This window comes from Delphinapterus leucas, chromosome 12, assembly GCF_059928025.1.
Source record: "Delphinapterus leucas isolate spDelLeu-1000000601 "Yukka" chromosome 12, BTC_Dleu_Yukka2, whole genome shotgun sequence".
NCBI classification, from domain to species: domain Eukaryota; kingdom Metazoa; phylum Chordata; class Mammalia; order Artiodactyla; family Monodontidae; genus Delphinapterus; species Delphinapterus leucas.
Genome location: NC_143140.1, coordinates 84,955,144 through 84,973,512, shown reverse-complemented (window position 1 = coordinate 84,973,512; position 18,369 = coordinate 84,955,144). Strand labels below are relative to the sequence as shown.

At 40.9% G+C, this 18,369-nt stretch overlaps 1 protein-coding gene across 1 annotated transcript in view; it reads left to right on the top strand.

The window, feature by feature from the left end:
- The first annotated feature begins 8,345 nt into the window (after positions 1–8,345).
- The window catches only part of NOX3 (NADPH oxidase 3), a 60,878-nt gene continuing 50,854 nt past the window's right edge, over positions 8,346–18,369 (top strand). The window contains exons 1-4 of the mRNA XM_089921682.1: positions 8,346–8,642; positions 11,183–11,278; positions 11,395–11,505; positions 12,507–12,591. Coding sequence (XP_089777808.1) covers positions 8,346–8,642; positions 11,183–11,278; positions 11,395–11,505; positions 12,507–12,591 — 589 coding nt within the window. The remainder of the gene's footprint in view (positions 8,643–11,182; positions 11,279–11,394; positions 11,506–12,506; positions 12,592–18,369) is intronic.

Genomic DNA, 18,369 nt, shown 5'->3' with positions numbered 1-18,369 from the left:
TGTGAATTTGAGAAGAATGTATATTCTGTTCCTTTTGGGTGAATGTTCTATGTATATCTATTAAGTTCATCTGCTTTAATGTGGTGTTTAAGTCCAATGTTTTCTTATTGATTTTCTGTCTGGATGATCCATTGATGTAAGTGAGGTGTTAAAGGCCCCTACTATTGTTGTATTGCTTTCAATTTTCCCCTTTAAGTCTATTAATATTTGCTTACATATCTTGGTGCTCATCTGTTGGATACATATACTTTTATAAATGTTATATCTTCTTGCTGGATTGACCCCTTTGTCATTAAGTAATGCCCTTCTTTGTCTTTTATTACAGTCTTTGTTTCAAAGTCTATTTTGTCTGATATGAATAGCTACTCCATGTCTCTTTTCATTACCATTTGCTTGAAATAGCTCTTTCCATCCCCTCACTTTCAGTCTGTGCATGTCCTTTCTACTGAAGTGAGTCTCTTGTAGAAAGAATATAGATAGCTTTTTTTTTTAAATCCATTCAGCCATTCTGTTTTTTGATTGGCAAATTTAGTTCATTTACTTTCAAAGTAATTATTGATATGTATGTATTTATTGCCATTTTTATAAACTTTAAAAAAAAAATAAATGCCAAAGCTTCATCTTTTAATTCCCCCTCCCTCACATTTTATATTTTCGATGATACATAGGCAAGGCTGCCCCTAGACCAGCTGCAGGGCCTGGCCATGGCTGCTATGGCATGCTGGTGGGCAAGGCTGGCCCCTGGAATGGCTACAGAACCTGACCACAGCTGCTGTGAGATGCTGGTAGTAGGGCTAGCCCGCAGATGAGTCTAGGCAATTTTGATTCTAAGTATGAAGTTCTGAAGACCATCTTTTAAAAACTTTTACTTGGGGGCTTCCCTGGTGGCGCAGTGGTTGAGAGTCCGCCTGCCGATGCAGGGGACACGGGTTCGTGCCCCGGTCCGGCAAGATCCCACATGCTGCAGAGCGGCTGGGCCCGTGAGCCATGGCTGCTGAGCCTGCGCGTCTGGAGCCTGTGCTCCACAACGGGAGAGGCCACAACAGTGAGAGGCCCACGTACCGCAAAAAAAAAAAAAATTTTACTTGGGACTTCTCTGGCAGTCCAATGGTTAAGACTCTTCACTTCCACTGTAGGGGGCACGGGTTCAATCCCTGGTGGGGATCTTGCATGCCGCACAGCATGGCCAAAAAAAAAAGTTATTACTGAGTCTTTTGTGTGTGCATGTCCTGTGTTGTTGGATGGTGGTTGTGGTGATGACTGTGGACAGGTTTGTCCCTTTTTGCCAGTTTCTAGTTTAGTATTTATTGAATATTCATAGAAATTTTGTTAAGCTACCAAGCAAACATACCTCTTTTCTGTGCTTACAATTCTTTCTTCTATTTTCCATTTTTTAAATTTTTGTATTATTATGGTTCAGCTTCCTAACTGAGTCCTTTGTCAACAAAATGAATCTTTAATGTTGTAATAATACAAATATTGATAGCTGAGCAGAATAATAACAAATTGCACATGAGATGACGAATGAGCAGCAAATCATTTCATCCTAGAAGAGAGATACCATTGAGCTTGTTGAGTGACATTGGCATCCTTCAGAATAAATGTACAATGCTTTCTCCAGCTAATACTTTCTTATCTGATGGCTTTATTTAAAAAAAAAAATACAAAACCTTTGTTTCATCTTTCTGTTCTTTTCTGAACTCTGATCAAACAGTCCCACAGTTTGGCTTAAAAGTAAACTCTCCAGCTTGTCTAAATGGATCATGAAAACAGAATATTTCAATAGGTGTTCATTTGCTTTTTTATTTGCTACCAGAAAATTCATGGCTCTTACAAAAAAATATTTATTTTTAGGAAGCTTGTTTTATGTTGCTTCACCCCTCCCCTGTCTATTAAATCAAATGGATGTAATCCACTGCTTGATGCCTCAGAAACTTTCCCTGCAGCACACAGGGGATTAGGAAGCATGCAATGTGAAAGAGCAGCAGGAGAGATGGTTTGGAAGTGCTCTCCTCATCACAAATATGTGTCTTCAATATTTAGTTGTTGTGGCAGGAAAACAGCAACAAATACATGAACTGTAAACCATCTGGCTTGAAATATGTTCAAATATGAATGTTCATCTTGAAAAATGAAATCTATGGAATTCTGGCATCCACTTTGACTTTTGAGAGATGAACAGCTTGGATATGCAAAGAAGGGATTTCTAGACTAGCCTTCTTAAACTTTAAATTTTCCTGAACTAGAAGTTAAATAATTCACTACCTAGACAGGAGAACTTTCCTCTCACTTTTAAACTTTAAGGAAAAACGTTGCTCGAAAATCCTGCAATTGTATCTGTGTAGGGATTTGTACAGAATTGTCTTATGTTTTAGGAAGAAGAGAAATGAATGTGGTTCTGTGTTTATTATTTAACATTTATTAAGTTTCAGTGTATGCTAGGTACGATATAAAACACATAAAAAGCATGATAATTCTGACGTTCACCGGATTCCTAAACCAAAAAATTAAAACTGGCAAAACAGGAGGCTTTGAACTGTTCCACTTAGTTTGGGGGTAAGAAATGATGAGTTAGTCACTCTGCTTGCTTTTGAACTATGATCCTGAGGCTACTCAGCATCCGTGCCCTATAAGAAGTAGCTCTCCAAATGACTCTCTGAAATATTTTAGGTGACTCAGTAAATGTAAAGATGAAACGTGCTGCAAACATATGTGAGCAATAGGGAAGATGAAGGCAAACAAAGCACAAAGCCCTCTGGGCTTAGCAACCGGATCAGAGGTAACCACAGAAAGGACTAGAAGCAGGAGTAATTTTTGCTTTTGCTGTTTGATGTTTTGGGAGCTTTTCAAATTGACCCTTTGAGAGACATAGAAATTCAAACTTATTTGCCTCCTTCTCTTCTTCACGTTATATAATTTTTATTTTTTTTTTTTTGGCGGTACGCGGGCCTCTCACCGTTGTGACCTCTCCCGTTGCGGAGCACAGGCTCCGGACGCGCAGGCTCAGCGGCCATGGCTTACGGGCCCAGCCGCTCTGCGGCATGTGGGATCCTCCTGGACCGGGGCACGAACCCGCGTCCCCTGCATCAGCAGGTGGACTCCCAACCACTGCGCCACCAGGGAAGCCCCTATAATTTTTGGCAAAACCCAGATTGATCCCCATCTAGAGAGAATTCTACAGTAAATCCTTCAGCTAGATCTCTTTGTGCTTCAGTGACCCTCAGGTGGACAATCTCTACCACTCCAGGATGTACTCACTTTTAAATGATTCTTTAGTTGCTGCACATGTTCCCTGCTACACTGTAAGCTTCTAAATAGGGGACTATTCACTATTCACCAGACTCTAAGACCCTCTGTGCCTAGCATCATGTGATGTGCGCAGTGGTCTCAGTAAGTATTCATTTGAAATTATGAAACTTGGATAAATGAAAGAATTATGCCTAGGTGGGAAAAAAAAGGTTTGAACTGGATAATGTTAACAAAGTTTGTGAAACAAGCCATTTTTACATGATATTAAGAGAGCATCATGTTTCCTAAAACAAAAATACAAGAAAAGGTAGGGTATTGGTGATATATTTAATTAAATTTTATTTTAAAATCAGATATATTTCAATGCATGGCCTTTCTTTTTTCTTTTATTCTACTTTTTCTTTAAAAAGTTGAATTTATTCAACATATGATTTATCTAAGAGAATTTCATAATTTTCACAACAAATGTTCTTCAAAATAACTATGTAAAGACCTGAGATATATGTGTTTGTATTTTTTAATTTCTTTTTTTCACCTCTTTTCACTTTAATACTTAGTTGTTTATAAATGCTTTTAGGAAAAGGGGCAAAAACATGTTCAACGCTTAGAAGAGGAAATTTGGCAATGCTATTTTTATGCTCTGTGAACTCTGCTATATCTACAGGAAACTTAGATTTTAGTATGCAGCAGCAAAAGCTACTAGATGATCAATCTTGCCCTTGAGGATCAAAGTTTTTCTTTGGTCAACTGTTCAACTAAGAAACTAAAAAGAACTAAAAATATAATGCAGCAAATCCAGTCCAGGAATGTATTGTGGGCAGCATGGAGTTTGTGTCATACATACAAGCAATTAACCTGCCTTTGTTAACGTATTTGTTTGGTTTCCCTCCTACTTGTTCCATTATAGAAAGTTTGTTGTTGGTGATCTTTACAAGGGAAAAAACCCACATCTTTTGTGTAGTGAGCTGGAAGAACCAACGAGTATATCCATTTAATTAGAAAGACTGTATCTGCCTTAGAAACACACAATGCAGATTTCACTTCATTTGTTCTGAGAAAATTCTGAAAATGAAATGGACACAACGTATTAGCAACGAAAAACAATTAGATGAGACTAGATCAAATTCTGAGCATTTATATCATTTTAGTAGATTTCGTACAATTTCCTCTGCTTAGGTGCAACTCCATTCACCTGGCCCCAATTCTTGGGAGATGATTCAGGTAGTTCTGATTTAAATTCTGATCTGTACAGATTTCTTCACTGAAGTAAAAACTGCGGCAGACATTTTGGGGCATGATAGGCATCCTCGAACTTCACCAGGTAAATTAAAAATAAAGAGCACAGCCACAATATCTTAGTTATCAAAACTGAGAGCTTCTGAGGAGCCCAGAGGCTGAACTGAGTTGTATGTGGGTGTGTGATATAAGGTATGATATCTTGTGTTTTATAAAATCTGATTCCAACATTGTAAACCAACCAGTGATGTCAACAGATTATTCTTATGTGTGAATATAGAGAAGATGAGAAGAAAAGGTATGTCCATCAATTGAACAAGTGTTGAGTTCTGAGTGAATTGAATATAATTTGAAAGTCACATATTTTTTAACATGAGTAAACTAAATATCATGTAAGTTCTACAAAAATAAAATCTATAAAGAAAAGTGCTGAAGTTAAATCATGATTTATATTTTCATAATACAACTATGAGCCATTTTTTTACGCTATAAATGAATAATAGCTTCACTTTAACACAAAGTATCTTTACATATTCAAAATGAGGAACAAACATATCACATTTTAGAAATAAGAATGGAGCATGCAAAGATGTGTTTTTAAACCTAAACCTTTATATTTTTATTGTAGCACTAGAAATAGTCTAAGCAATTAACAACAAAAATGTGACCACAATTATTATTCAGCAATATATGCCTCTCATTTGTAACACTGTGTGAAGAATACAGAAGGCTAGAAAAGCCCAACTCTTCCTGACACTCACTGAATCTAAAATAGACAAGATAGTATAAAATTCTGGAGGTAGTCTCTCTGAATTAATTTTTATAACCCAACTGAATAATGCCTCTAAGACATGTAAATCCTAAACACTTCAGAAATAACAAATCATCTCATCATGGAAGATTATTGGCTTAAAGAAATGAATATGAAGACTTTACACCTTTGTTATTTCTCACTGTTAAAAAAGCTTCTGAGGATATTTCACTAGCACGCTTACCTCAGGTTAATGCTGCCAAAATACATGTATTTTTATCTATTTCTAGAGGGGAAGGTTCCTTACAAAAATGATATCTTTTTCTAAAGAGAAGCAAATTTGCTAATTTTTGTGGCTACTCTAAAACTTCTCCCAAAGAAGCATTATCTCACATAAGTGTGAGTGTTTTATAACTGTGTGGGTGTATGTGCCTTGGTTAGGGGGGCTGGAAGTGGAGGAGGAATGAGGTTGAATTCACGAGGTAGATATTACAATTAGCCTCTCTAAGCAAATGTATAAACTGAGGCTCAAAAGAGGTAACACAGCCAGGTCTGGGTGACAAGGAGAAAGCTCACCCATCCATCAAAATGCTTAACTTATGATACCAAAGTTCAAAATGGTTAGAAATATGGGTGTTTTAAAAGGTACCTGGGATTTGTTCCAGCCAAGTATGGTAAGATGACAGACATGGAGATGTCTGCCTTGAAAGAAGAGTTTCTTACCTAGAGTTCCCAAGAGGAGGGGACACACACACCACACAGGGCCACATAGGGAAGCACCAGGGTCAGTCAGGAGGCAGGAGAAAGGGGATGAGCATGAGCCAGAGCCTTTATTGAGGTTTTTGTGGGAATGAATGGGTGAGACAGGGAGGGCAAACTGAGCAAGTTTAGGATTGGGTAGATTGAATAATTCCAATAGGCTCTGGGATGGAAAAGTGGTGCCTAGTTGTCCAGTATCTGGCCCTCAGGTGACTTAGGGAAAAAAGAACCTTAGATTGGTGTGTGAGAGTTTGATCCAGGAGACGTTTGGGGAATGGGCTCTAGATTGATTGGTTTGCATATCAAAGGCTGTTCTCTGCAGGTTGCTTTCTATCGCTAGGAATTAGCCAACCCTGGAAGGTACAGTTCCTCCCCTGAGTCTGCAAGTCTCCAACATGTCAAAGACATCTTCCTATATAGAAAATTAAAAAGAAAATGGTTAATAAAATAGGATAACATATATTCATTTCTCTATAACCTATCGGCATTATGTAGAAATAGATGGCATACTTAATCACATATAGCAGCACACAGTTAGTGCTCTGTACCTGCAGGCTCCACATCCATGGATTCAGCAACCACGGACTGAAAAAAAAATTTTTTTTTTCCATTTCAGGAAGTTCCAAAAGGCAAACTTGAAGTTGATGCACTCTGGCAACTATTCACTAGCATTTTCATTGTATTAGGTATTATAAGTACTCTAGAGATGATTTAAAGTATACAGGGTGATGAGTATAGGTTATATGCAAAGACTACACCATTTTATGTAAGGGACTTGAGCACCCGCAGATTTTGGTATGCGAGGGCGTCTTCGAACCAACCCCCTGCATTTACTGAGGGAGGACTGTGTTTATTCACAATTAATTATTAACTAAATTAAATTAATTCCTATGACATAAATGTGTCCGATTACAAGAATGCAATTTATACTGTATGTTAAGTGTGTTTGATGCACAAATCCATTTATTAGTACTTCATAAAAGGAGATGTTTAGGGAGCGGTGCTGAGGTTTGCCGCCATCTTGGCGGAGAATCGCTGCGAGCTCCTGGGGTTGGGGGTTGGCCTCGGGGCGGGGTTGGGGGTTGGCCTCGGGGCGGGGTTGGGGGCGGACAGGGGCGGGGCTGGGGTGGCCTCGGGGCGGGGCTCTGAGCCTCAGCGCGGCACCGCCCCGGAGCGTGTCCTGCTCAACGGCCGAGGCACCGCTCCTCAGGCGTTGTGACGGGGATCCGAAATCCTTCCTGCACCGTCCTGGGCCCGGCACTCGGACAAGCATGAAACAGGTGTCTCTTTCATGGTCAGAGACCGCACCTAGTTCGGCCCCTGGTGCACTCCATGAGACACTGGTCATTCACAAAGACCTTGCAGAGGGTGCGGAATTTTACAATATCACCTCACTAGTAAAACCTGCAAAGGACAGAATTAGAGAAGGAGACAGCAAAACATCACAGCTGCGGGTGACGCACGTGCACCGAGGGCTCCAGGGTCCAGGGGCGGAGCTCCCGCAGACCGGGTCCACCAGGCCGACGGCGAGAGGTCCGAGCAGCTGGGCAGCAGCATCGGCTCTTCCTGCAACGACAGGGGTGCAGAACAGGTGGGTTCCTCTGCGGGGTCTCCCAGGAGCTGCACGACTCCCCCGACGGCCCAAGCAGGGAGCCCGGCGAGAAGGCCACCATTTTGTAAAAACGGGGTTCAAGGAAGGATGTGAGGAAGACAGTATCCACAGCTTTAGAAATGTTTTACCTTTTCCCAAGATGCAGTGATCCGCCATGTCGAGGAAGACTGGCTGTGAGAAGAAACCTGCTTTGTACAATTTCTCGAGAGAGGCCTGGGTGTGACTCCTGGGCCCTCGAGGTGGGCGGTGAGGGACGGGGCCAGCTGTCCGAGGCCGGGCTTCCCCACTCAGGAGGCCCGGGTGGGCATCCCCATAGGGACTTCCGCTTGGTTTCGCCAAGGGCCGCTCAGGCCTGAGGCAGGGCGCTCCTGACTGACCCTTTTAATCACCGAAGATAGCTGAAAGGACAGCGTTCTTGGTGCTACATAAACAGACTGTAACGGAGCCTGGGCCTCACTGGTGGGCAGTGGCAGCAGCGCCATGGCCCCGGGCTCTGGGTGCCCGCTGCTCACCCTGGCAGCACCAGGCCCTGGTGCTCGGGGCAGGGGGTCTGCGCTGCCTCCTCGATGAGATGGGTTGGTGGTTTCTCCTGGCCTCCGCGTGTTCAGTGCTTCCCAGGCCTCCTTCCTGACCCGGCCCGGAACAATCGAGGCTTCTCCATTTGTCATTTCCAGGCGAGAGCCCTGTGCATCCTTTCTTTCCCTGTGTGGACGCTTTTACTTCTTTTACTTCTTAGAAATGCCTGAAAGTGCTGCTGCCTTTGGGGCTGATCTGTTAAGTCAGTTAAAAGGAGGTACAAGTTTTGCCTCGTCGGACCCACCCGGGGCCTCGGGGGACCTGGCGCCCATCCCTGCCTTGGTCTGGCCTGGGATGGAGGTCAGGGCGGGGTGTCTGTGCAGCCGGCTTCTGGAGCCGAAACTCCGGGTTACGTTTGCAAAGCGGACGTTTACAGCACATCGCAAACATCTCTTTCCTACGGGCCCTCTAGTCCTCTTGTGTAACTATGCACGTCTCCCTGATATATCTGGGGCGTTGGTGACACAGCCTGCACGGGCCCTGCTCCCCGACATGACGTTGGCGCTGCTAGGATTCCTTTGAAACCTTCCTCGGCTGGTCGTGCGGCCTGTCGGTCCGGAGGAGCCTGGCTCGGAGGGCAGCTCTGCTACCTGACCTTGGGCTTCTAGGCAGGTCTGGCTCCAAACGCTTCCAGAGGCATCTCGCCTGTGCCCTCTTCTCATTTGCCAATATTACCTGATGAACCAGGTTCTGCAGCACCTAGGACTTGCCTCCTCCTTTTTGTAAGGTCTGTTGTATGTTGCTAAATGTTTGGCTTCATTGGTTTATAGCAACCTTTCTATACGGCACACTTAACCCTGCTGACGCGCCCTCCCCGGAGCCCGCAGGCATGGGCGGCCCCTTCTTGGCCCGTGGGGCGCTGCTGTGACCTTGACATAATACATAGGCTTGTGGCTTTTTTTTTTTTTTTTAATTTAAAGATATCAAGACTTAATTAACTAAAATTTATTCTAAGTGGATATTTTTACTTTTGTACTTCTTTAAGTATCCATATTTTATCGGCTTACAGTTCATGCCTAAGTTTCCCCTGAAAATAGCAAATAAAATTGTGTATTTGTGGGGAAAAAAGAAATGTTTAGGGTAATGGTTAAAAATGAAGATGCTAAAATCAGAGAGAACTGGATTGAGGTCCCAGCTGCCCCTACTGCAAGTTACTTCATTAGGCCTGTTTCCACTTTTGTGTAAGGGGGCTTATCATAACCTACCTCATAGAGTGAGTCAGTGTATGATTTAATTGGACAATACTGGAAAAGTCCTTAACCTGGTGCCTGGATTATTGATTTAGGATTTAGAGTTACTCTTATTATTTAGGTCAATGAATACTCATAATTATTATCCTCGACAGGTTTTTTCAAAGTTTTAATTTTTTTAGGATAACTAAATAGATTCACCGTATGAAGATGCAGAAAGCTTAAGCAATTATTCAAATGATTCAAATCTCCTCCTGTTTTCATCTTAATTGTCTGAAAATTTTAAATGAAATATTTGAGTCAAAACTAGCCAAAAATTTGCTTCAAGTGGGCCAAGTTTGCCTACCAGAGCAACCATAGTCACTGTTTAATAACTATAACTTAAACAAAATCAGAGAATGGACCAGGCCTACGCATAGCCGCTCCTGGGATCACTAAGGTATGAAAGAATATTCTCACTGACCTCATGGGTGCACCAACTGGGATTAGGAAGAAAATAGGGTTTATTCCATCAATCCCACAAAAATGTCTCCTTTATTCTTCATAGCCACATGTTAAATTTATGAAAATTCTTCCATCTGTGTTTTTTTAAGATCCTTTTCTTTTTTCTTCACCATCTTCTGAAAGATTGTTTAACTTATATTTATTTACCCGCTCTTCTATGTCTTCTATAAAAAGCTTTTTTCAAAGAGGGAGAAAGGAAGTAAAGAAGCTAAATAGAGAAAACTCTATAAAAATGTTTTGCTGTATCCAGCCATCAGCAGCTAGGTTATTCTTCAAATTTACATAAGGATTTATTATCATCTTGACTGCAATCATGTAGAAAACGAACGGGGTACAAAGTACATGAGGCTAATTTAATAAAACGAGCTTTCTTTGCTTGTGAAATCTTTGAAGAAAGGAATCATTAGACAGAGACTTGCCTTGTTTTCACCAAGGTCAGGAGGCATGTCAACTTGGAGATGTGCCCTTGGCGAGACGTCCTTAATTAGAAATTCCTCGGGAGCTGCTCCCAGTAGGTGTTTCCTAAGACGAAAAGACAAAATAACTTAGCAGGGAAGCCCTTACTAAGGGTAAGGTTACAACGTCCAGGTTCAGGTGAATGAAAGAAACAATTTGCTGACAGCAAAAGAGCAAAGCTGTCATGATGGGTTGCTGGATTTTGAATGAAAGTCTCTCCATCATATTAGTAGTAAGTATCATTTTTGTTATTTAACTTTAAATATATACATTGAATGTCTTGATTCTTAGGATAACTTGTAGAGCGATATGAAATAACTTCAAGTATTGCTCTGGTTAAAGGACTAAAACTTGTTAGAAAACATTCAATAGATATATTTAATTTACCCTTGCAGAATCATGTAAGTCATGACTTTTAAAGTCAAGTAGTTTGCTTTTGCATCATGTATGAATGTTTCTCTAAATCGAATGAAGGCTTTGAATTAGACTATGAAATTGGAATTTTTCCAGAGTACTTTCTGAGTTGTTTTTAAAGATTTCCTCCTTCTTGACATTATTGACTTAAAATGTTATAGCAATGTTGATTAGGATGGTTTTGTACTTTTCATTAATTTCCTTAAAATACACCCATATATGTTTAAAGTCTTTTTTTATAAAGTTAACAATTTCTTACCATTACGATCACTGTTAAAAAACTGATCTATGAGAAATAAGTACTGTATATTTTGGTTGATATTGAGAAGCTCTTCATTTCACTTTAAAAGAAGAACCCCAAGAACCCCAAGTGATTTTGAATAGAAGAAAAGGTTGAAGACAGTATTGATTGGTTCTTTTTTCATTCTACTCTAGCTCTCATGGCTGGGAGTAAATTTATATCTGTTTATTGACACATTCTGTTGGTACGAAGAGGAAGAGTCTTTCCTTTATACACGAGTTATTCTGGGTGTAAGTAGATTTGGGGACTACACATTAATTATCATTTCAGAAAGAAAATGCATTCTATTTTCCCCGGCTTCCTTGTTTTCACTGTATCTCTTTCTTGTGTGTTTATGTATGGACAGTCAACACTGGCTTGGGCTCGAGCATCTGCAGTGTGCCTGAATTTTAACTGCATGCTAATTCTGTTACCAATCAGTCGAAACCTCCTTTCACTCATGAGAGGGACAAGTAGTGTAAGTACTAAATTATCTGAAATAATTTCAGTTGTTATGATCTAATGTGTGTCATTGAAAACAAAGATGTACTTCACTATGAAATTCCCAATAATCCTGGTTAGATTGAGGTTTGTTTCTCTGTAGTGAGAACACAAGGACTAAAACTGAACGTCTGAAATGGGAACATCTGATTTGTCTTTTGCTTTTGCCATTGACTCCCTACGTGACATTGGACTCATTGCTCAACCTTCCCCTGATGCATTTGCTTCATTGGAAAAGAAGAGCTAATAAGATTGACCTGACTCGTGAAGATGGAAGTATTATAACAGCTTGAATTACTACAATTTCTGATTAAAAGGAGCTAAATAAGTAGATGAGCCAAATGCACTAAAGCAGCATCTGTCTGAGTTTTCAGCCCAGGAAAACACAGTCACTGTACATAGATTTTAGTATGTAAATTTTAGCCCCTACCAGACACATTGGGGTATTTCCTAATTATGTAGATTTCACCGTGTTGGGTGCTTACCTGTGTTTCCTGCCAAACAGAATAATGCACTGTACAGAAAAATAAGACCTTCAATAACCCTTCTAGACTACATAATTTATTATATAATCATCTTCATAATTTCATGAATATTTAGTTGTAGATGAATATAGAGCCTTTCTTGGTGTAGTAAGGAATAATTTATAGACTACTTAAACCATGTCACTGAGGATGATGGTTATAATCTTCATTTTCTAAATTAGCTGAGGCATGATTATTAGCAGGTTTATTCTAGAGTTTTGGCTTATAGCCGGGCAACTACTAACTCAGTCACTTTTATTGAGTTGAAATTTCAGCAAAGCCAGTAATAACCATTTGATTTTGCTTGTTTAATTAATGGCCACTAATTTTTGTGTCATGTAGCCTCACCTTCAGTAATTTAGAGACAGGGCCTGAGTCTTGCTTTCTTAACTCTTATGACACTGTTATTGCTATGATTTCCCCTGAATAAGACTTTTAATTTTTGTTATTCTAGTGCTTCAGAGGACCATGGAGGAGGCAATTAGACAAAAATCTCAAATTCCACAAACTGGTTGCCTATGGGATAGCCATGAATGCAAGTAAGTGCTAGTTATTAATTGCCTGATTAATTTTATAATACCTCCCATTCACTTTATAGTTTTATTTCCTCCCTGCCAAAGACTTACCCTTAGGTAAAAGAAATCTTTGCCTTCCATCTGACCGTACAAACCTTATATAAATGGATTTTTTAATTTCTGATTTATACGCATGCAGTCTTCCCTACCAAGCCTTCAATTTGTCAAGGAAAAGTTTATGAAACTTCATTTTCATTTGTGAATAACTAAGCTTGTTGATAATACCATGGTAAAAACCCACTTGAAAAATGAACACTTTGTTAGTCAATATAATTCACATCAGAAATAAAATTGACCTATACTCAAAATCCCATTCAGTCGTAGGAAAACGACTATCAAATGGTATCATGGGCAATAAAAAGAAAAAAGAAAAGCAAGATCATGTGAACAAGGTCCTGAATAGTATTGAGCTAGTGGATATAAAAGGATTTTGAAAAGATATGAAGCTTTATAGGTATATAAAGTGTTACCACTATTTCTTGAATAGAAAACCAGAGAATTCAAGATACACGCACTAGAAATTAGCATCAAAGGTCAAGGTTAAACTCTGGTGAGGAAGAAAGGAACAGGGGCAATAACCAACTGGCTTGTGGTTTTGTTGGGCAACAAAGACATTGAAATGAAAGGCTATCTGAACAATAAAGAGTTATGATTCAGAACTGTTTCCCTCAAACTAATTTAACAATAAACTGTTTTTCTCATTTGTTTTTATCCTCTCATGCATAAAAAATAGCAGAGTAAAAAGAACACTCAAAACAAATGCGGGTTTAATTAAGCAACAAGACATGACAGACGGTGCCCCAGTGCCAATTAGCACAACTTCGGGTGTGCGCTGAGATGTGTGGGGAGAGTTCCCTACCGGCTGTCTTCAATGCCAGATTAAACGAACCCCGGAAACGTCTGCAAAAGGTCTTTGGAGTTTGTTAAGACTTAAGCGTAAAAATACATCATGTCTTAGAGAACACTAGCGAAGGGATGGAGGACAAGGAACAGGGCTAATTCATGTTTGTGTTCCAAGGCCTGCAATAGCGCTGAGTATATGTAGGTGCCAATAATCTTTGTGAATGCGGGAAGGGATGAAGACTCAGGGAAGCAGATTTCAGCTCAGAAATGCAAGTCTTTGCCAGACCTTGAAAATTATCTAAAATTAGAACGAGGGTCCCCTGAGAGTGCTGAGTTCCCTGTTGGGGGAGGTGTCCTAGTGGAATCCAAATTGCTCCTTGAAAAGCACTTCAGAGAAGGAATTCAAGGAATCGCTAGGCTTCCTTTAAAATCTTAAGAATCTTTAATTCTGTATTAAAAGAGGAGATAAAACACAGTACAATGGCAGGAAGAATATGATCACTCTGCAATAGCTTTAAGGCAGAATTGGACTCTAAGAGAAAGTTACAAACATATTACAGAGGGAAGGAACAAAAAAACCCACAGCGTCAAAACAATCAAAAAAGAAATCAAAGAATAAAGGAAAATATGTATTATACGATAGGTTTCTCCTTAAACCTTTGCGTATGTATATTTCTTCATCTGGAATCATATATCAATAGTATACCTGCATCAGTGATGTGTACTGAATATCTCCCTCCCGTGTGCAAGATACCCTGATAGGAGCTGTAACCGTCTGAAACTGGTACAGTCAGTAATGTTTTCAGGATGGAGTATAATTCATAGGGACAGCAGTTGACTAGAATCAGATAACCAAGTTATTTTATACCCCTGCTAGTGATGGGTTGTGTGATCTCGGATAAGTTCCTTATGTCCTCCTCTGTGGAATTAAAAGAACAATAATCCAATCTATCCATCCTTATAAGATGCGCAGACCCGTTGTCAGGAGTGGACCTCTAGGAAACCGACAGACTTCAAGGTCATTCACTGTGGCTATTGCAAAGAGAATCAGGTCCAGGTTTAACAGGGCCAGCAGGCTCCGCTCGTCAAGCCCCGCCCACTGGTGCTTCCCCTCACCTCTCACCGCACCCCTTTGCTTTTCCCTAGCTCCTGGCGGTCCCTGAGCAGTCTGTGCCTTTGCTCTTGGTATTCCCTTTGTCCAAAATGCTTATCCTCTCCTTCTTCGTTGGGTAAGTGGTTGCTGTACCCAGGACTCGTTGCCTGGCCAGCTTTCCTCTGAGCCTCCAGGTCTGGGCTGTTGGCCCTCCTCACCTGCGGGTCCAGCCGCACCTCCCGCCCTATAGTACTATTTCTCAGACTCTCATCACCTTAAAATTTGTGACTGTGCCTTATGCCTCTTGGCTTTCCTGGTCCCGGCACACAATAGGTCCTGAACAAATTCGGTCAAACCTGAGGATGAGTAGAGAAGTCAGCTAGCAGGCAAAAGAGATCAAGAGAATTCCTGGAAAAAGAGACAAGATATGAGAGTGCGGGAGTTCCTAGGGAACCTGGAGCAGTTTGGGGTGGATGAAAGATACAGTGGGCAGTGAAGAGGTTCAGAATGACGTCAGTCATCCAAGGTAATCAGTTCGCATTCTGCTATGACAAGACGAAGCAGGCTGCTCTTTCTCCTCCGTCTTTCCCTCACAGATCCCTGGAGAGAATCAGGTATTCTCTCTGGCCCTCTTCTGCTTGAGTCCCCACTGTTTGCCAAGCTCCCAAACATCTCCCGGGGCTGTGCCAGCAGGGTCTGACTGCTTTTGAGAGCAGAGCGCCCCTCTTCTCCCACCTCCATGGCAACCAGCGGCGCTGCGGTTGTTTCCATTCCAGGCAAAGGCGGGAAGGTGGGGAGATCGCTCTCTGCTTCTCCCAGACCCTGACAAAGCAATTACTACATTTCACATTAACTACAAAACATGGCTGGCAACGGTGCTTTTAGAAGAAAAAAAAAAAATGCTAAGCCCTGGTTTCATAGATATACCTTTGCTTTTCACATTTTGTCCTTCCAGTGTATTCACTTGGGAGCAGCTGAAAATGTCCCCGTGCTTATTTTATTAGCATCGCCCATGATGCTGCTTTTCAAATAGCCGACTGGCTTAATAGAGGTGTGTAACCTTGGAAGAAGTGCATCCACAAAGAGGTTTGCGTGCCAGCCTCTAATTTCTCATCCATTCCCCTATAAGTTGAACTGCAGGCTTTAATTGGTCAAATCATTAAAGGATGTAATTAGAGCCTTGTGAAAGTAGGCTGGGGTGGAGGAGGGAAGAGGCAGACAATGGTATCCATAATCAAGGGCATCACCGAAAATGCAGTGACAGGAACTCTTCTTCCTTTGGCTTCCTGCCTTCCTGCATGCCTGCCTATGATAAGAGCTGCTGGAGCCTTCTTCAACCACTAATAAATCATTTTCAGAGCCCTATAACCTCACTGGTGTAAAAATCATAGTTTCGCAGCTTCTCCGTTCTTATTAATGCAGGTCTTTCTGGGCTCTCTGGTCCACAGTAGACCTTGAAGACGCTTCCAGTGGAATAGTAGTACTTTGAGCCCGAGCTTCCTTCAAGGGGTCTGTGAATAGAGACCAAGGCAGCTCTCTGGCAAATTCTGCAGCTTGCATCCGCCAGGTTCCAGGGCGGACAGTGACCCACGTGTAGCTCCTGACGAGTTGCTGATTAAACCTCAAGAAACACAACACAGACAGGTTGAGAGAAACGACCTCAGAATCGGGGTGCTAAGAAAAAGTGATTTGGAGGCCTCACCACAGAGAACAGTCCCAGAGGCCCAAACTCTTCAGGACTTGATCCCAAAGGAATGGCTACTAGTTCTGCTTGAGGCACGGGGAGGTCCAAGGAGGCTCTCTACCCCGTCCTGCCTATAACATGATTTAATGTGATTTACAAACGAGTGGCATGCACAGGATGCCAGAGAATATGTGTATTCTTGCAGAAATCAGACCACACACTTGAAAGTCTGGGGCCAGATTCTGAAATGCAGAATCAAGAAACGCAGCCAGGATTTGTCCCAGCATCCTTCTTTCTAAAAGCTGCTTAATTAGGAGGTGACTAACTTCAGAATGACTGTTATCACTGACAGGCAGGCAGAAAGATAGCAAGAACTGACCACACTTCCAAGATTCTCCCTCAGTTACCCTCGCTTTGATCTCCTGCAAAAGAAAAAGAAGGAAAGAAAGAAGGGAAAGGAACTTTCTCAGGGCAACTGGCTCTAATTGTAGCCTTTATGGTTTTTTTGTTCACTGTTCAATAAAATCTCCTTATGTGAGCTCAGAAGTTCACACACCAATTAAATGTGCATTTGTAGTGTGTCTAAGATTGTGGCTCTCTTTTAACTGTAAAAGTACTTTGGTAAGAAAATAAAATTGTGGGAAGACCCAGTCACAGCATCTTTTCGTCTGGCATTTAAGGTGGGATCTGGAAATGCGTACCTAGGGCTCTTCCAAGGGCTTTGGCAGAAAGTCCCCAGAGGCACCAGGAAGAAGGAACCTGTGTAGTTGGTGACACTGGATTTGCCGTAACACTTAAGAAACCCCTTTGAGACAGTGTTGACTTTGAAAACATTGAAACATAAGTTTCATGTTTGCATTGCTCTCGTATTGGACTCCAGCTCCCTTTTAGATTGACAGATACTCCCAATTAGCTTCAGACGGAGACACAGGAGCCAGACAGCTGGAAGGGAGCCTAGACATCAAGGTTTAGTCCAGTCCACACATTTTACAGATGAGAAAACAGGGACTGAAAGAAGTTAAGTAACTGAGAAGTATCCTCTTCAGTATTGTTTCTCCTACATGCTCATATCAAATCTAGTAACATGATATGATTTTGATGACTAAGAAAGAGGAAAATAAAACCATATCTCTATTTTATCACATACTTGAAGCAACCGTCACTATAAATATAGCATGGCTATTCATATTAAAATAACTAAAATGTATAAAGGGAAGAATAGGAAATATAATGTCTGAAAAAGAACAAAATCAGTATCTATCAAGTCCCAACAGTCCTGGATTTGGTAGCTGGGATACCTTTGGTTCCAAGCCAAGATCACAGTAAAATTAGGGTCTGCTCTAAGAGGAAATAAAACATTTAGACAAACAAAATGGGCACAAGCAGTATCCTCTCTGAGAATTCCTGAGATAAGTAAAATAAGATATTCTACTTTTTATTTTCTACCTGTGAAAAGAAAACAAAATAGAGGTAGCTGGAGCAAAGGAACATTTAAGACGTGAATTTTAAAGTACATAAAAAAACTGGAAAGAATAATTTTCAATATATTCCCTCAGGAGCTACCTTTTGCAAAGCATCTTGGGTTTTCTTATACTACTTCATTAGTTTCTTCAGCTCTGTTATGGGAAACCTGGCAAGAAGAATAAATAAAGAGTTCAATATCTTTGCTCATTCAATAAATGTACTTAAATTTAGTTTATCAGTGTCAAATTCTCTTGTGGAAATCAACCTAACAGAAAATAGATTGTGATCAACAACTCATTACGTGGGAGAAAGATGTTACAGAACGTAGACTATAAAAGACCTAGAATTTATCCTGTGTTCCGTTTCTGACCATCACATGTGGATTATGTAATGGTAAATACATCACTTAATTTTTTGCTTGAAGCTCAGTATCTATTTCTGTAAAATGGGAACAGCTCCTCTCTGTCTGGTGTGCTTTAGTCCACAAAGGGAGAATTGAAGAAAGCTAGGAGCAGAGGAGTGAGGGTAAAGGGATATAATGTAAAAGGAGTATTTACACCCACCTACAAAGAGGACTCCAAAGGTCATAAGTCTTAGGAGCTATTTGACTCTAGATTAAAGACACCAACTGAGCCATTCAAAGAGTCTAGCTAAGCCC